This window comes from Barbus barbus (assembly GCF_936440315.1).
Source record: "Barbus barbus genome assembly, chromosome: 9".
Lineage (NCBI taxonomy): Eukaryota > Metazoa > Chordata > Actinopteri > Cypriniformes > Cyprinidae > Barbus > Barbus barbus.
The window spans coordinates 31406347-31424198 of record NC_136737.1 but is presented as its reverse complement, the minus strand read 5'-3'; the positions used below and the strand labels follow the sequence as shown (position 1 = coordinate 31424198).

At 37.8% G+C, this 17852-nt stretch overlaps 1 protein-coding gene across 2 annotated transcripts in view; it reads left to right on the top strand.

The window, feature by feature from the left end:
- The window catches only part of LOC306874640 (NACHT, LRR and PYD domains-containing protein 3-like), a 73249-nt gene extending 55997 nt beyond the window's left edge, over positions 1-17252 (top strand). Inside the window, exons 15-17 of one of the 2 annotated variants that reach the window (XM_079424787.1) lie at positions 2353-2526; positions 16012-16185; positions 16283-17252. In XM_079424787.1, coding sequence (XP_079280913.1) covers positions 2353-2526; positions 16012-16185; positions 16283-16289 — 355 coding nt within the window. In that variant the 3' untranslated portion in view covers positions 16290-17252. The remainder of the gene's footprint in view (positions 1-2352; positions 2527-16011; positions 16186-16282) is intronic. The other variant, XM_079424786.1, reaches the window with a different exon arrangement.
- Positions 17253-17852: the final 600 nt, after the last annotated feature.

The window sequence follows — 17852 nt, the reverse complement described above, 5'->3', positions numbered from 1 at the left end:
TTTAAAGCACGTTATGTCTTTCCTATATATGCTAATCCACATGGACATTTGATCTAGGGCTGCTCGATTAATCGAAATGAAATCGCAATCGCGATTAGGCAAAAGCTGCGATTGTCGTGCCTGTCTTTCAGTGAAGCACAGTTCTGTTATCAGTAGTAAAGTTATTTTAACGGATTTGAATTATAGAAATGCGATAGTGTATCATGTGTAAGCCAGGTTAAAGAGATTGGTCTTTAATCTAGATTTAAACTGGCAGAGTGTGTCTGCTTCCCAAACAGTGTTAGGTAGATTGTTCCAGAGTTTGGGCGCTAAATAGGAAAACGATCTCCCGCCTACAGTTGATTGTCTTTTGATGGTTTGGGGATTTTTTGATATTGTGTTTGTATTTAAATTTTTCCCTCAGTGTGGTTGTCTTCTTTTAATTGTGACATACTATAGCTGTTCACATGATTGACTTTGACTTTGATTGCTGACAGGTGTAATCAATTGGAACTCTGTTTGAATCTGAGTACTTACTGAGCTGTTGCCTTTGCATGTATGTATATTTCAATAAAGACATAATTGGTAGTGATGGGTGCTTTCGAAGCTTTGAAACTTTTGTGAATCATTTGTTTTGAAACAGTGGATTGGACTAGTGATGGGAGAAACAAACCTTTTCAAAGCTTCAAATCAATTGAATCAATTGCTTCGCAAAATGATTCACTGTTTTGAAGCACTCGAAACACCAAACGCTGGTGACGCCTGCTGGTCAAAAGTGTGTAAATGCAACAAAACTCAGGCTAAAACAGGGGTGGCGAACTCCGGTCCTGGAGAGCCGCAGTTTGTTGGACATTATCTCAGTGGAACTCTCTACTTCTCGTATACATGGATCTAACGTGAAAACTGTAAATTCATGGCATTCAGCTTTTAATGTTGTCTTCTTTTCTAAAAACTTTGTAAAAATTATTTTATTGTTATTTGTTTATCTATTAATTAATATGTTTATTATTAATATATGTTATTTTATTTATTTTATTATATTTTTTTTAAGTCTACCAAGGGGTGGGATGGGGTGGGTTTTAAATTTGTACGACTGTTCCACAAAGTAAAACTCAATAAACAGTTGTTAAGAAAAAAAAAACTCACCTGCCTGTAGCTTCCTTGTAACCCTTTAGACCTTGATTAGCTTGTTCAGGTCTGTTTGATTAGGGTTGAAGCAAAACTCTGCAGGGCTGCGGCTCTCCAGGACCGACGTTCGCCACCCCTGGGCTAAAACATGCAAAAAATAAAGGTCCCACTTTATATTAGTAGTTAAGGCCTCCTATGTACTTACATTTAAATTAATCCTTTGGTACAATGCACTTATTACATGTTTTTACATTGTACTTAATTTCTGTAATTACATTTATAATTACACTGTTGCCCCATACCTTACACCTTAACCCACCCTTAAACCTACCCATACCACCAAACCTGTCCCTAACCTTACCCGTATCCCACCTCAATAGCAATATGAACACAATAAGTACATTGTACTTATTTTTTGATGTAAGCACATAGTAGTTAAGGCCACCTAATATAAAGTGTGATCAAAATAAAATACGATTAAATGTGATGTGTCTATATATATGTGATTTAAAAAAAAAAAAAAATTATTATTAATCTGTAGGGCTTGTTTAGTTTGTTTTATGGAGAGCTTGTCTAAACAGGCCAGTAAGAGACTATTAGCAAACTATTGAAATTTTTTAAACATTTTGAAACAGTTATGACGTAACGAAGCCTCATTTACTGAAATTACGTGACTTTTTACGAAATTGCGTGGCAGTTTGATACACGCTCTGAACCACTGTTTCGAAACAAATGATTGACCTCATAATAAAAATACTTACTCATACTTGTGCAGTTTGATGTTACTGTCGGCACAACATTGTCTTTTAATTTCAATCTTTTTGAAAATCCTGTGTCTAATTGTGCTTTGTTTTCAAATTAATATGCAATAAAAAGAATTGAACAAAAGACTGAATACTTAATGACGCGGTTTGGAGCGTCATTAAAAATAAAGTTCATCCGATCTTTCCTAGAAGGAAGGAAGAAAGGCAGGCAATATAAAGACTGTTTTTTCCACAACTTGGCACTGCAGTGTCTTGTTTATCCTTTGGTTTCTGCGTAGACTTGCATTTGCATTCCTCTTTATTTCCACTACATGCACACATTTTGAGTTTTTAGCACCGATCCTGTGTGAGAGAGAAAAGTAGTGCTCATACAAACACACACAAGGAGGTGTTTCTTTTTTCTACATGTTACATAAACATACTCTCACCATAAAGCTTAAGCACAATCTTAAAGATCATTCATGTTCTTCACTCTCTGCAGGCTGTGGGACTGCAGTATTAGAGAGGAAGGCTGTGCAGCTCTGATTTCAGCTCTGAGATCAAACCCCTCACACCTGAAAGAACTGAATCTGAACTTTAATAAACCAGGAAACCCAGGAGTGAAGCAGCTCACTGCTCTACTGGAGGATCCACACTGTAAACTGGAGAAATTACAGTAAGTCTCATAACATGTCAGTAATAATAAGTTTTTGAGTAAAAAGTAAAATTATACAAAAATGTGTTTTCTGTAGCAGTCCTCTCACCCTCAATTTTAAACCCTTTTATATATAGGGCCATAGATAATCACAGTGACAATATACAGCCATATTGCATGGGTACAAATCTGATATTGCTTTTATACAAAAGTTTGATGGCACAATTGTGTAAATGCATGAGAAACAACAACAGTGTCTTTAAAAACTTTGAGCAGAACTACTTTCTTCTGCCAGAGATTCAAATCTCAGTTTGACAGTTTAACAGCTGAGCCTCTGTTTCTGTCATGAATCAAGTCCGTGGGATTCCATTCACTCGCCACCAGAGATCACTCCTCCATCACATTGACTCTCACATTGCACATTCCTGTTTTACATTTACCCTGGACTACATTTCCCAGCAGCCATTTCACTAATCACACGCTCACACCTGAGAACTATCACACAATCACACACCCTACATAGACCATGGACTTCCTTTCACAGATTGCCGAGTATTGTTCTGCGTATAGCACCCTCCTAGTGTTAGCTACCTTACCGAGCCATTCTGTGTTTCTGTTTAATCCGAGTATTGTTCTGCGTATAGCTCTCTCCTAGTGTTAGCTGCCTTACTGAGCCAATCTGTGTTTCTGTTTAGTTCCAGTATTGTTCTGCGTTTATTACTCTCCTAGTTATAGCTGCTATACGGAACCTGTTTCTGATTTTGTAGTCTGTGTTTTGTCCCAATCTGTATTGTTTAAAGCGCTATATAAATAAAGGTGACTTGTTTCCTGGATTTGCCGTTGTTTCGCCATTTTGACTCTGTTTGTGCTTCACTTGGACTATTGCTCATGTTTCTGGATTGCCCCTCTTGTCAAGCCCACTGGATAGCATTCACTGTTGACTGACTCGCGCCTGGTTTGGATTATTCCTGTTTCTCGTCTGTACCATACCTGTTTGCTGGTGTTTTGACCCTGCCTGTGTTTTGACCACGTCTGTAGAATAAAGCTTGCAAATGGATCTGCACGTCTCTCGTCTCGTTCGCCCCGTTACAGTTACTAATTTGAAAATGGCACTTTAGAATTATTAATGAAGGAACGTTGACTGAGTGTGATAACCTGCATCTGATGCAGCATTCATTCTTCAGCTCAATCTCATATTCACAATAAAACATTAGTTTGAAAGTCTGCTGAAGAAAATATCTTATTACTTGAAGGGATAGTTCACCCAAAAATGAAAATGTAATGTTTATCTGCTTACCCCCAGTGCATCCAAGATGTAGGTGACTTTGTTTCTTCAGTAGAACACAAACAAAGATTTTTAACTAAAACCGTTGCAGTCTGTCAGTCATATAATGGCAGACAATGGGACCCATGGCTTTGAGAGTAAAAAAAAAACATACACAGACAAAACTAAATTATACTTTGCGGCTCATCACTTCCATAGCAGTGTCGGTGTCGGTCCGGTCTTCTGTCACAGTTCATAGGAGCCAGGGAACGAGGAGGTGAGGAACTCTTCAAAACATTGACTTTATTAATTCAAACACAGGGAACGCTGGAGACACGGAAAGACAAACTCAGAATGACTATTAGGACCGGACCCAGAGGCAGGGAAGCAGAGGACTTATAAACGCTGGGGAAACTAGATAATTAATGACACACGGCTGGAGACTAATAAACTGATAACCTAAACGGGGACAGGAACAGGAACAAACCAAATATGGAGAGGAGGGAAAACACAAGACACAAGAAGACAGGACTGACAATTACACAATACTTAAATCTCTTAAATAATGTATCAGTCCAAACTGTTATTCACTGTATTGTTCAAATGTGCTGGAAATATTAAAAAAGTACTGATATATACTGAAATAATTTTACCAAGTTTTATGACAAAAGCCAACAAAAATTAGCAGCACTGTGCACTTTTTGTTTGCATAAATAGCTAAATAAAAACATAAAAAAATGATGACCGGATTTTAAACTAACAAAAAATATTCATAACATGGTATCTACTGACATGTACTACATTTTCAAATAAAGTTTTGACCATTTTCTAAAAATAGTATTATAACATTTCAGCCTTAACATCTATCTTTTCTTTTCTTTTTTTAATAAAAAGGATGAGTCAGAATGATAAGTTAAATTTGATCTGCCCCATAAACATTTCTACATGAGCTAATGTGCCTTCTAAAAATCTTCTGATAACAATTACGATAGCTTATTTTCCTCTGACCGGTTAAGATTTACAATAAAAATTTGGTCTGAACAAAACTATAGCAGACAGTACGGTGGCCGAGAGTGCTCAACGCGCTGCAACTTCAGAAAACACATGCAAATAGAAAAAGCACCAGTAAATCAATGAAACATCTTCATCAGTTTGACAGCAGGTGCTGCAAATGCTCACAACGCAAACAAATAAAGAAACGCACTGCAAATGCTCACAACAAAAATAATTTTATTTGCAGCGTGTTTCTTTGTTTGGTTGTGCTGTGAGTATTTGCAGCGTGTGTGTTGTCAAATTGATGAAGTTGTTTTCTTAATTTCTTAAAATCATTAGGATTGTGTTGGTTTGGGTGTTTTGTTTTCTCTTTTCATTGGCAGGTTCTGTGATTGAGGCATGATTGGAGCACACCTGATGCTCGTCTTGGCTGTTATTTAAACCTGGTGCGAGAGTTCGTTGGGGCGGCTGCTCCTTTGTTGCTCGAGCAGTTTGCCAGAGCCGTGATCCAATTTTGTGTCATTATATTATGTTTGAAATTGATTCCGCCGTGTCGTCTCCCTTTATGTTACATCTTTGAGCCAGGTGTAACATATGGGGGCTCGTCCAATTTAAAATTGTTTTGGTTAATAAGTTGTTGTTTAGTTTTATTTGTTTAGTTAATTGGGTTGGAGAGACTGAGGCGGAAAAATTGGTTTGGAACATTGGTTCATATTTTGGTCAGCTCTGAAAAGGTAAGTTTTTGCGGTTTAAAAATGGTGTGTTTCTTTATACTCCCCAGTTAGGTTGTAGCGACATTTGTCTTGTTGTTTATTATTTTTGTATGTCTCCTGGGTCGAGTGCACTGCCGTGGTATTGGTTCCGAACTGTTTGTTCGGTTCTGCGCCAGCGGTATTTGGGTGCTTCAAAGGGCTTGACTCTTGGGAGCGCATGAAGATTAGGAGTAGTTAGTTAGAGGGTTGTGTTAGGATTAGGTGGGGAGGTGGAGAATGGGTGCACAGATTTTGACCGTAAGAATTACCTGAGCTGAATTGGTATTAGAAATATAGGTAGGTTGAATTATTTTTTTGGATTGTGTAATAGTGCTTTTGTATTGTTGCATTATGACATCAATTGAAGAATTTTGTAAAGCTCCTTCAGAAGAGTTGTTAAATCTGTGTTCGAAAAAACAGCTGTGGGAAATTGTGGAACGATGAATTAAGTGGTGTTGATAAGCGATTGAGAAAAGACGAGGTTCGAAAAATGATAAAAAAAAATTGAAATTGAGCGATCTTCAGATTTTACCAATTATGTCTCAAGTTATGGCTGGGGTTAATCCTGCAGCTCAGAAATCAATTTAATTTGTTGGGTTATCGTTTGAGCAGCAGAAAGAGCTTATTAAAATGCAACAATTGCATGAAAAGGAGATGCGCGATTGTGAGATAGAATTGGAAAAATGTAAATTGGATGATGTGATGAAACAGCGAGAAATGGAATTTGAAAAAATGAGAAATGAGCAAAAATTAGCAGTAGAGCGACAGAATCAAGAGTTTCAATTAAAGTTTGAGAGCTTGAGACTTCGAGGTGAGGGGAGCTCTTCTGGTGATCACGCAGACTATTCTTTTGATTTAATTCGTAGTCTGAAATTGTTGCCTGCCTTTAATGAGAGAGATCCGGATGTTTTATTTTCATTATTTGAAAGCATAGCAGACGAATACAGTTATAACCATACAGTTATGCTTCAATCTGTTTTAGTGGGCAAAGCTCAGGAAGCGTATACTGCTCTTTCAGTAGAGGAAAGAATGAAGTATGAAAGTGTAAAATCTGCTGTGTTAAAAGCTTTTGAGTTAGTCCCAGAAGCTTATCGCCAACGTTTTCGTACTTGGAGGAAAAGTGAGAGGCAAACACATGTGGAGGTTACACGAGCGTTAAGTAATCATTTTGATCGCTGGTGTATGACATCTAAGGTACAGACATTTGGTGAGTTACGGGAAATGATGATTATTGAACAGTTGAAAAACATAGTTCCTGATCAAATTGCAGTATATATTAATGAAAATAAACCTTGTATTGCCACTGAGGCTGCATCATTAGCAGATGATTTTGTTCTGACTCATAAGAATCGATTTAATTATGGGAGTTGTGGTAATGGACATTCTTATCTTAAACTGTCACAACAATGTGATCAAGGTTCACCTTCTCGGAGGGTGATATCCGATTCTATGTGTTGCTACTGTTTGGAAGTAGGACATTGGAAGAATGAATGTCCTATACTTAAAAGCAAACAGGGACGGGGCAAGAATAAAAATTCTGCGTCTGTGCTTTTAACGAGTTGTCTGCCGCATGTGCCTGGTGTACGCTGTACGGAAAATTTGTCTGTGTCAAAAAGGAGTTGTTCTGAAATTAAACCCAATACAGGGTATGCACCATTTATGTCGAAAGGGTTTGTTTCTCTTGTAGACGGACATGAGAGAGTACCGGTAAGAGTCTTGCGGGACACTGGATCTTCAGAGTCTTTTATTTTGGAATCTGTACTGCCATTTTCATCCAGTTCATATATTGATAAAAATGTTTTAATTCGGGGGATTACACTTCATATATTGTCTGTTCCTTTAAATAAATTTATTTTGCAGTCCCAGTTAGTCGACGGGGAAGTGACTATGGGAGTGCGTCCCTCTTTGCCTGTGGAGGGAGTTGATATCATTTTGGGCAACAACTTGGCTGGTGAGAGTGTGTGGCCGGTGCTGTCCCCTTCACCGATTGTCACTCCGATGTCCTTACCTGATCAGGGGTGTCGGGAGGTGGAGAATGCGTCTTGTGTTGTGACGCGGTCTAAGATCAAAAACTGAACGATGATAACTTGTATGATACCAGCGTACCGGTTGCTCCTGGATTGTCTCTCATCTAAACTTTCTCGTGCAGAAATTGTCGTCGCCCAGAGGGAGGATCCTGGGTTGAAGGGTTTGTTTGCTGCTGTTCTCCGACCAGAAGATGTGGCCACAACTGGATATTTTATACACGATGAGGTGCTGTTGCGCAAATGGCTTGCCCAGAGTGAAGATTGTGGTGGTGAGTCACAGGTTCAAGTTGTTGTACCTGAGAAATTCAGAGATGTTGTACTCCAATTGGCTCATGGTGATATAGCTGGGCACTTAGGTGTATGACATATGACAGAGTTTTGCAGAATTTTTATTGGCCATTGTTGAAGAAAAATGTCTCGCGATTTATTAAAACATGTCATACATGCCAAGTGACCGGAAAACCTAATCAGCCATTGAAACCGGCTCCATTGTATCCAATACCTTCAGTAGAGCAACCTTTTGAACATCTGTTAATAGATTGTGTTGGTCCGTTACCTCCCTCGAAGTCAGGAAGTACATTTTTCTTGACTATAATGTGTCAAAGTACTCGCTACCCAGCGGCTTATGCGATGCGTAATATTACTACTCGGTCCATTATAAAAGCCCTGTCTCAGTTTATTTCAATCTTCGGTATCCCTAAGGTCATTCAAAGTGACCAGGGAACTAATTTTACATCTAAGATGTTTGCGGAAATTTTAAAACAGTTGGGAGTTCAACATCACCGTTCCAGCGCATACCATCCTCAAAGTCAGGGAGCGCTGGAACGGTTTCACCAAACGCTTAAGTCTCTTTTACGTGCGTATTGCGTTGAATTAAATCGAGACTGGGAGGAAGGACTTCCCTGGCTTTTGTTAGCTGCAAGGGAGGTCACGCAATCTAGTTTGGGTTTTAGTCCCAACGATTTAGTTTTTGGGCATAAGGTGCGCGGTCCGCTTGCCGTTGTGGGTGATCAGTTAAAAGGTAAACAGCCACCAAAAAGTTTGCTTGAATATGTAAATGGTTTTAGAAGACGTTTGTTTTTGGTTGGTCAGGCAATACGGAAAAATTTGGAAAAAGCGCAGATAAAGATGAAAAAGTTCTTTGATCGTCAGTCTGAACAGCGTGTCTTTAATTCTGGGGATCAGGTTTTGGCATTGTTGCCTTTAGTGGGCTCTCCGATTTGCGCAAAATTTGTGGGACCATACACTGTTATGCGTGCATTGTCCGATCTTAATTATGAAATTGCAACCCCAGACAGGAAGAAAATAACCCAAGTTTGTCGTAAATTTATTGAAGCCTTTTTTCTCCCGCGATTGTCAAGAAACTGATGTTAAATCATCCGCGGTGGTCAGTCCTGTGACTGATGAGCAGGGTCAGTTTTTGGGGGGAGAGAAGGAAGAGGTTACGATTCTAGATAATGCTGTAATGCACCCTCGATTAAAAAATTCTGAGACTATAAGATTTTAAGAGTTTGTCTCATTTATCTGTTTTGCAGCGAGAAGAGCTGTCACAGTTAATATGTGAGTTTCCATCAGTATTTGGGGATGTTCCATCAAAAACTCATTTAATAGAGCACGACGTGGATGTGGGTAATGCTTCACCCATATGCCAGCGCTTTTATCGTGTCCCTTTTGAAAAACGTTTGAAGTTGGAGTCAGAGATTCAGTATATGTTGAAGAATAATATTGCAAAACCATCTTCTTGGGCTTCGTTGGGCTTCGCCGTGTTTGCTGGTTAGAAAACCAGATGGAACGTTTAGGTTTTGTACGGACTATAGAAAAATTAATAAAATCACCAAACCTGACGCTTTTCCACTCCCGAGGATGGAGGATTGCGTTGATCAAGTGGGCTCAGCGAGATATGTCAGTAAATTTGATTTACTTAACCTGTTAACTTAACCAGAGCGACAGCGCACTGAAGCGTTTTTTTCCCCACTAGTTTAATGTTTATGAATGAATTTAACGTGAAAGAATATCGTTAATCTTGACAAACTATATATCATTCTGAAGGTCTAAGCCTCAAGCATCGACGACAGATCGCTGTTTTTCGATGGAAAGCTTATAAGGAATGTATTTGCTACATTTGTGTAAGCAGTACACATCAAAACAGGCAGAATAAAAAAGCCGTACGTACCTTTATCATTGTAATAACTAGTCACAAACGCGTCCACTGCTGAAATCCCAGTTTAGTTAGAGAGGTAAGGGTCCACAGAACAACATCCCAGCGAGCACTTTTAGTCCAGCGAAACAATAACGTTGTAATAAGGATGAATATTCCTTTGTTTACATTTCATTTCTTCAGAGAGTTATTGTTCGCGTCCGTTATGGAATAAATTACGCTCAAAAACAGCGTCTTGGTGGTAAAAAAAACAACACGGTGTTGTAGCATACAGTTTTACAAACAGAATGAGACCGTCCACGGAAAAAAAAGTCTCAGAAAAGCGGAATATAGATTATTTGAATTTGGCGCTCCCTCCTGCCAGCGTGTGACGCAGGCTATGACGCTGCTGTCATCTGAGCGGGGCGTAACTTAGCGATCTGCTTTTTACATAAAAAAACTTTTTTTTTTCTTCTACATTTTTTATATGTGTGTGTGTGTATTGTGTGGGGAATGTGGCCGTATCTGCATGATTATAATATGTATGGACGGACATCAGCGTGTTTATTACCGACTCTATGATGGCTATCATTGTGATTCATTGATCAGCTATTATTGATTATATGGCCCATCTGTTTGATTATCATCTGAATGGAAGCACATCAGCGTGTGATTACTGACTCTATGACCATGTCTGGCAATATCACTTCATGTCTGGCAATCAGAATACTTCAGTATACATACTATATACAAAGCATTTTTTTCTATTTTTTATTACTCAAATAATTATTTTTGTATTTTTTTGTGCTCAAATAAATATGTCTATTAATTTATAGTTGAGAAACTATGCAGGAACATGTATAATGACTAAAATAGCTTGTATAATTCTGCAATCCATTTGGTGGTTATTTTTCCTCAAACAGGGGGGTGGGGGGACTATAAGTAGTTTCAGAAAAAATATTGCAGGAATCTCATTTTTCATGGTATCTTCTTCAAATTTGAAATATGAACTCATGAGACATGTGGCTTTCGATCCATTACTTTTCTGGATTGCTCCAGGACTTATTTCATGTATTTGTATATGAAATAAAAAAACATTCAGTGTGGAAAAATATTTTTCAAGGCACGTCAGTGCCTATAACTTTTTATCTTTTTGAGCATTATCAACTCCGGATGATAGATAGTAAAGCCCAGAGTGTCTTCTTTCCAAAGATACCTAATTTGTTTGTGTAGCACACTTTGTCACTAACTGTTACCATTTTAATTTAGGTAGGTTATTTTCACCTGCGAGGCCCCAAATGTGGGCGAAGGTTAACAGGTTAAAGGGTACTGGCAGGTGCCTTTGACACCTCGAGCACAGGAAATCACTGCTTTTATAACTTCTTCGGGGTTGTACTCTTATTCTGTTATGAGTTTCGGGTTACGCAATGCTCCTGCAACATTTCAAAGATTAATGAATCGGGTAGTCTTTGGTTTAGAAGGCTGCACGGTTTATTTAGATGATGTTATAGTTTACAGCGATAGCTGGGATCAGCATGTGACACGGGTACAAGATTTGTCGTCTGAAGGAGGCTAATTTGATCGTGAATTTAGCTAAATGTGATTTTGCACGAGCAACGGTTTCTTATTTGGGAAAAGAGGTGGGCCAAGGTTTGGTGCGCCCGTTGCGCACTAAGGTGAGCGCGATAGAAAATTTCCCTATTCCATGTACTAAAAAAAGAGCTTATGAGGTTTATTGGGATGGCCCGTTACTATTGCAGTTTTTGCCCCAATTTTTCATCAGTCATTTGTCCATTGACTAATCTTTTAAAGAATTCTGCTAAATTTGAGTGGACTTCACATTGTCAAAGGGCATTTGAGAATGTGAAGTTGCTGTTGACTGCTGCCCCTGTCTTGGCAGTGCCTCAAATTGGTCTTGCATCTACCTGAATATCAAACGGAAGTCAAGTGGGAGCAGGAGCGGTTCTTCTCCAGACTCATCATGGTGGTATCAGTCATCCAATTAGTTACTTCTCACGCAAGTTTAATTCATATCAATTCAATTATTCTGTTATTGAGAAGGAAATGCTGGCACTGATTTGGGCGCTACAACAATTTGATGTGTATGTGGGGGGAGGGTCCCAAGTTGTCATTTATTCGGATCACAATCCTTTGACATTTCTTCACTCATTGCAGAGTCCGAGTCAACACTTAATGAGGTGGATACTGTTCTTACAGCCTTATAATTTGACGATTAAACACATTAAGGGAGTTGAGAATGCTTTGGCGGATACTCTGTCACGTGCCCCTGTGGTGGAGTGAGATTGTTTTTGTTGTGGGATATTTTTTTTAAGGGGGGTGTGTTAGGATTGTGTTGGTTTGGGTGTTTTGTTTTCTCTTTTCATTGGCAGGTTCTGTGATTGAGGCGTGATTGGAGCACACCTGATGCTCGTTTTGGCTGTTATTTAAACCTGGTGCGAGAATTCGTTGGGGCGGCTGCTCCTTTGTTGCTCAAGCAGTTTGCCAGAGCCGTGATCCAATTTTGTGTCATTATGTTTTGTTGTAATAAATATTATGTTTGAAATTGATTCCGCCGTGTCGTCTCCCTTTATGTTACATCTTTGAGCCAGGTGTAACAACAGTTTGACAGCAGGTGGCTCTTATGAACTGCAGAACAGTGCTGTTTCCACGGTAACCTGTGTAAACAAAGCTGTGCTACCTAAACACGGCTTTATCACGGATTACACAGAGGGAAGATGGAAAGCAAATGCCATGAAACTTTATGAAGAAAGTCGATTTCCTATTATACCTTCATACAAATAATTCAATCGTACAGTACATTCATTCATATAATTTCCCTCAGCAGTCTGCCTTCAGTCATGTTTTTACACAAAACAAAACTATACTCTGTGTGATGCGTCTGCGTGAGACTCTTAACTTTGATTAAAGCTGAGCAGTATTTACTGTGAGTTTTTTCAAATCGAGATAATCAAATACGGGTCTAAATTATTTAAAATAATGATAATTAAAACCTTTTAGGCGCCAGGGTTTTTTGGGAAAAATGCTGGATTTTGACATCAAGGTTTCAAAAGCTTGTGGCTTGAAAGGGCTTAAAGATAGAGATCTACTGTAAATTAGAAAAATGTTGGGCATGACCGAAAGTTTATGTGGGGTCTAAATATACTCATCTAATTTGCATATTATGACGTCATTCATAATATTTAGGAAATAGTAGATATTGAATTGATGTTTGTTTTATTTGTCTTTTTCTCCTCATTCCAAATAATCAGAAAAGAGGAAACCAACAATAAAACAGGAGAAAGTAATACATTATTACTATATTACTATACTATATAGTAGTAAAACGCATGTGAACAGTAGCCTACTTTTTGATAAGTTCATCAGTAATATTTAGGAAATAATAGATATTGAATGGATGTTTGAACTTATTTGCATCTTGTTGTTATTTTTTGTCTTTTTATCCTCATTCCAAATGATCAGGAAAAGAGGAAATCAACAGTAAAACAGGAGAAAGTAGTAAATTATTACTATATTACTGTGCCATAGTAAAATACATGTGCCTATTTTTTGATCAGTTGACCAGCTATCTGCCCAATCAGGTATCTATGTGACACAGTTTATAGTTCTTGAGAGTATGGTACCTCTCATTGCATGGCACAGCGCACAGACCTACCCCAAACTGACTGCACCTGTACTGTCTGCCGGCTGCCATTGGAGCGCGCGCGATCATAACAAACGACGCAATCTGGCCGATCATCAATCTGGCCGACCTATGGACACTAAGACCACGTCCACCCCTGCCACCCCCATCCCCGTTGGGCAAAGTGTTGAAATGATCACTTGTTTGTGCTTTGTGAACGATCGCGCCTTGCGCAGCGGCACCATTGCGCGGAAAAGATGTACCGGGAGAAGCGCGATCATTAGACGACCAATCGTCATTTCCAAAAGGCAAATATTCCCCTTCAGAGTCAGAATCGGCGAATGACATTTGCAACACATCCTCACAGTACAACTTTTTATTAGCCATTTGGCGATTTTCTCTCACAAATCTCACAATTTTCTCACACGCTATGAACTGAATTGCTTCTGCATCAATGACACCATAGCTCACTTGCTCTGCTATTTCCTCAAACAATTTTGGTCTAGAATCGAAGTACTACATGTCTGCCATCTAGTGGAAGGGAATACAAATGAGATATTACACCATATTAGGAACTACAGTCTGTTTCATGAAGTATGACGTCTTGTCGCAATTTTGCGACTTTGGCGCTTAGAGGGTTAAAATATGAAACGGGATAATTAAAATAACTTCATGGCTGCCGATATGTCATGTCTCGGCGAGCTACCTCCAATCAGGCCACGAGTTACTGGTAGCTCGCGAGCAATGGGTTTGAGACCCCTGTTTTAAAGTAAATTAAAATGCCACTAGGTGCCAGTAGTGATCATTTAACCCTTCAACAGTCACACTAAGAAATACATTTGCTAAAAATTATTTATTGTTAAAATTGTGTTCCTGACACCACATTGAGCAACTTTTCAGTTTTGTTTTTATAGATGACCTATTCACTAAGCGGATACACAAGTCAATCAGCCGGTTGACTTGGCCATTTAGGGTAATTCTCGGCATGAACTAAAAAGTATAATGCATTAATGGAATTTTTCGTTTGTGCAACTGAAGTTTAAGGTTTTTGTGTATAAAAACATTACAGACAGTAGAATATGTTAATACCCATGATTATATATATTAAAAAACCCTGTTCTTATTATAATACAATCCACTGAAAAAAAAAAATTTCAACATTAAATGTAATAGAAATCTAATAATTTAAAGTAAATAAACAAATACTTCAAAAAAAAAAAAAAGAACAATAAACATAATAAAATAATTATTAAATTACATTACAAATAATAAATAATAGATTAGTGACAATCTGGATAAAATGTAAGGTAAAAAGGCATATAGTCAATATATATAGATATGTGTGTGTGTGTGTGTGCGTGTATATATATATATATATATATATATATATATATATATATATATATATATGTATATATATAGATATATGTATAGTCAATATAACAGAAATATAATAGAATAAATTATTAAAATAATATGGTGTGATATGTAACAAAGCATTGGTTTTTGTTCAAACAAAGGAAGAACTTCATCTATGATCTTGTGCAGTGCTATACCGAGTTATGATCGCGTTGCTGAGTATAGCTAGCGGTCAGTTCATTTTACCCTGATTGGGCAACTCAACTGAGCAGTTGAGCACTTTTTCTGAAGTAAAAACAGAGATACATTTTATCACCACATTTAACAAAATATACCGTTAGGAGGTCTAGAACATGAAATCCGATAAAAAAAAAATTAAATCTCAACTTTTAACGTCATTTGCAGCTAGTGTTAGAAGGGAGGCATCACATCAATAGATTCCCGGTTTTGTCGCGGCTTTTATATATTTTTTATAACAATATATTTTTGCTGCAGTGCCACCCAGTGGATATAATTGCAGTAACAAACTCTATTCAATGAGGGGTATATGGACAAACCACCAAAAATGGGGTTTGGCGAGTTTTAATTACAGTAATTTGATCGCAAAAAAAGGTCAACCTTGCGGTTACAATGCACGTTAAAGGGTTAATAAGTGAGTCATTGAGTCGTTCATTCAAACGATTCGTTCAAACAGTTGATTCATCAGATGATTATGCATGGAATAAAGAAACTTTGACTCAACAGATTCATTCAAAACATGCAATCATTCAGCAATGAATCGGCTGGTTGCTGTGAGATATTGAGCAGCAATCGTAGCAAAACATGTGAGCATACAAGTTTCTTTATTTGTCATTCATAGAATAGGATTTGTGCACCTGCAATGAAGGATTCGAGAAGGTGTAACTGTTGTGTTGTGTTTGTGGGAGAGAGAAAAAAAGTGACTTCAAATTGACTATTACACATTACACAACTACAAATTCCGCTGTCACCGACGCTTAGTTGTTTTGAACCAAAAATACCTTTATAGTTAGGGGATAATTTTCTAATAATGTTACCAATAAAAAAAATTATGTTTTTAGAGAATGTTATCCTACCTTTTAGCAGAACATTCTGCGAGCAAAAATAAAACATGCCGCTGAAAACATTCCCAGAACATAATTTGTTTCCCATCTAGAATTTTTTTTAAGTATCACAATCAGGAAACGTGTTGTGCTGGCAAGTTAAAATGTCTATAGCACCAATCCTGCTGTATAGAAATAGTGCTCATACAAACACACAAACAGACTCTCAGCCTAAAGCTTAAACACAGAGATCATGTTCTTCACTCTCTGCAGGTTGTGGCGCTGCAGTATTGGAGAGGAAGGCTGTGCTGCTCTGATTTCAGTTCTGATATCAAACCCCTCACACCTGACAGAACTGAATCTGAGCAATAATAAACCAGGAGACTCAGGAGTGAAGCTTCTCTCTGCTCTACTGGAAGATCCACACCGTAAACCAGAGAAACTATAGTAAGTTTTTGAGTCAATTCTTTCATATCTAGCTTTCATATCATATCTTGTATTAAAGCGGATTTTTGTGTATTTTATGTTTTTCTGTATTGTACAGTTTTTGACAGAGGAAACTCCACAAACTCTGAACAAGTGAATCAAAACAACATGCTCTGAACAAGACTGTCACCTGGACAAATGCTGATACTGATCCAGCAGTTTAAAAGAACAGAACAGTATTAACATATTCTAGATTTATTCCAAAGACTAGGTACTTGGAGTATATAGAATGAGTACAATGAAGTTTTTTTTATGTTGTTTAATACTGTAGACTGATCCATTAATATAGTCCATCCAAATGTAATGCCAGCTGTTTGTCCATCGTCATTCATTCATTAAAATATGAATCAAAACAAACAGTCAGTGAGATAACCATAATAATCCTCAATGAGAGTAATCCTCAGTGAGAGAAACACCAGACGACAAACACCAGTATGTAAATGAGTAATTTTCAAAACTGTAAAAGAGAGTGAGGTACCTACATACTGTAGTTTCTAGACTAGAAACAAGATACATAAGACAACAATCAGATTTTTCTGTTTGTATGTTCATTCTGTGAATCACACGTGCGCATATTGCCATTGGACTACAGTTCCCATGATCCACTGCACTGATGACACACACAGCTGATTTCACTGATCACAAAATCACACACGCTTTATAAGCCTTGGACTTCCTCTCTGTCATGGCCGAGTATTGTATAGCGCATATCCTAGTGATAGCTACTCTACAGAGCCCACTCAGTTGTTCTAGTCTTGCCTTGCCTGTTTTCTTGTGTTTTGATATCTGCCCGTGTTTCCTGGATTAACCCTTTACCTTACCGTTCGGACTCCGTTTGCACCTCGTTTGGATTATTGCTTGTGTACCTGGATTATCTCTCTGCCTTACCCTATTGGATATTGTTCGCCGATCGTCGACCCACGCTTGCCCTAAGATCACTCGTGTGTCTTGCCCGTGCCATGTCTGTTTGTCGTTTTTTGACCCTGCCTGTGTATTGACTGTTTATAAATAAAAACTTGCACATGGATCCGCAAGCCTCACGTCTTGTTCTCCCCATAACATCTACAGTGTCAGTGAAATTCACAATAAGTGCTATAAAGTTGTGAACCTGATTGATTAGTTCAAAAATCAGTAGTGACACGGCTAAATATTTAACTAGGCAGTCTTTCTCTGTAAAAACCATTCCATTCTCTGTACCTCTTATCCAATTGGGGATATAGAATATATAGGCTACATATGTTGATATAATTGTTCAACATTCAAAACAATGCAGGGGTATAAAAATGTATTGTGCCGCAATATATTGTAATACTAAAATACAAAATGTATTATGGATAGTGAAAATATTGTGTACCAAAAATGAAAGCTTAGACAATTTAATTTAGTATCAGATATAATAATATCACCCAAAAGGTCATTAATTATAAATAAAAAACAATTGAAAACAAATCACATTATTTAGTACAATTACAATATCTAAAACTTTTTTAAAATGTTGTAACACTGCAATCATTTGTGTCTAAAATAATTGTGTTTTTTTTAGCTAAGCAAAATGATGAATATTTCTCTTCTGTTGAGCAAAATATCAAGCTTCATCATATAATTTAGCCTACTTTCTTTTTCTGCGC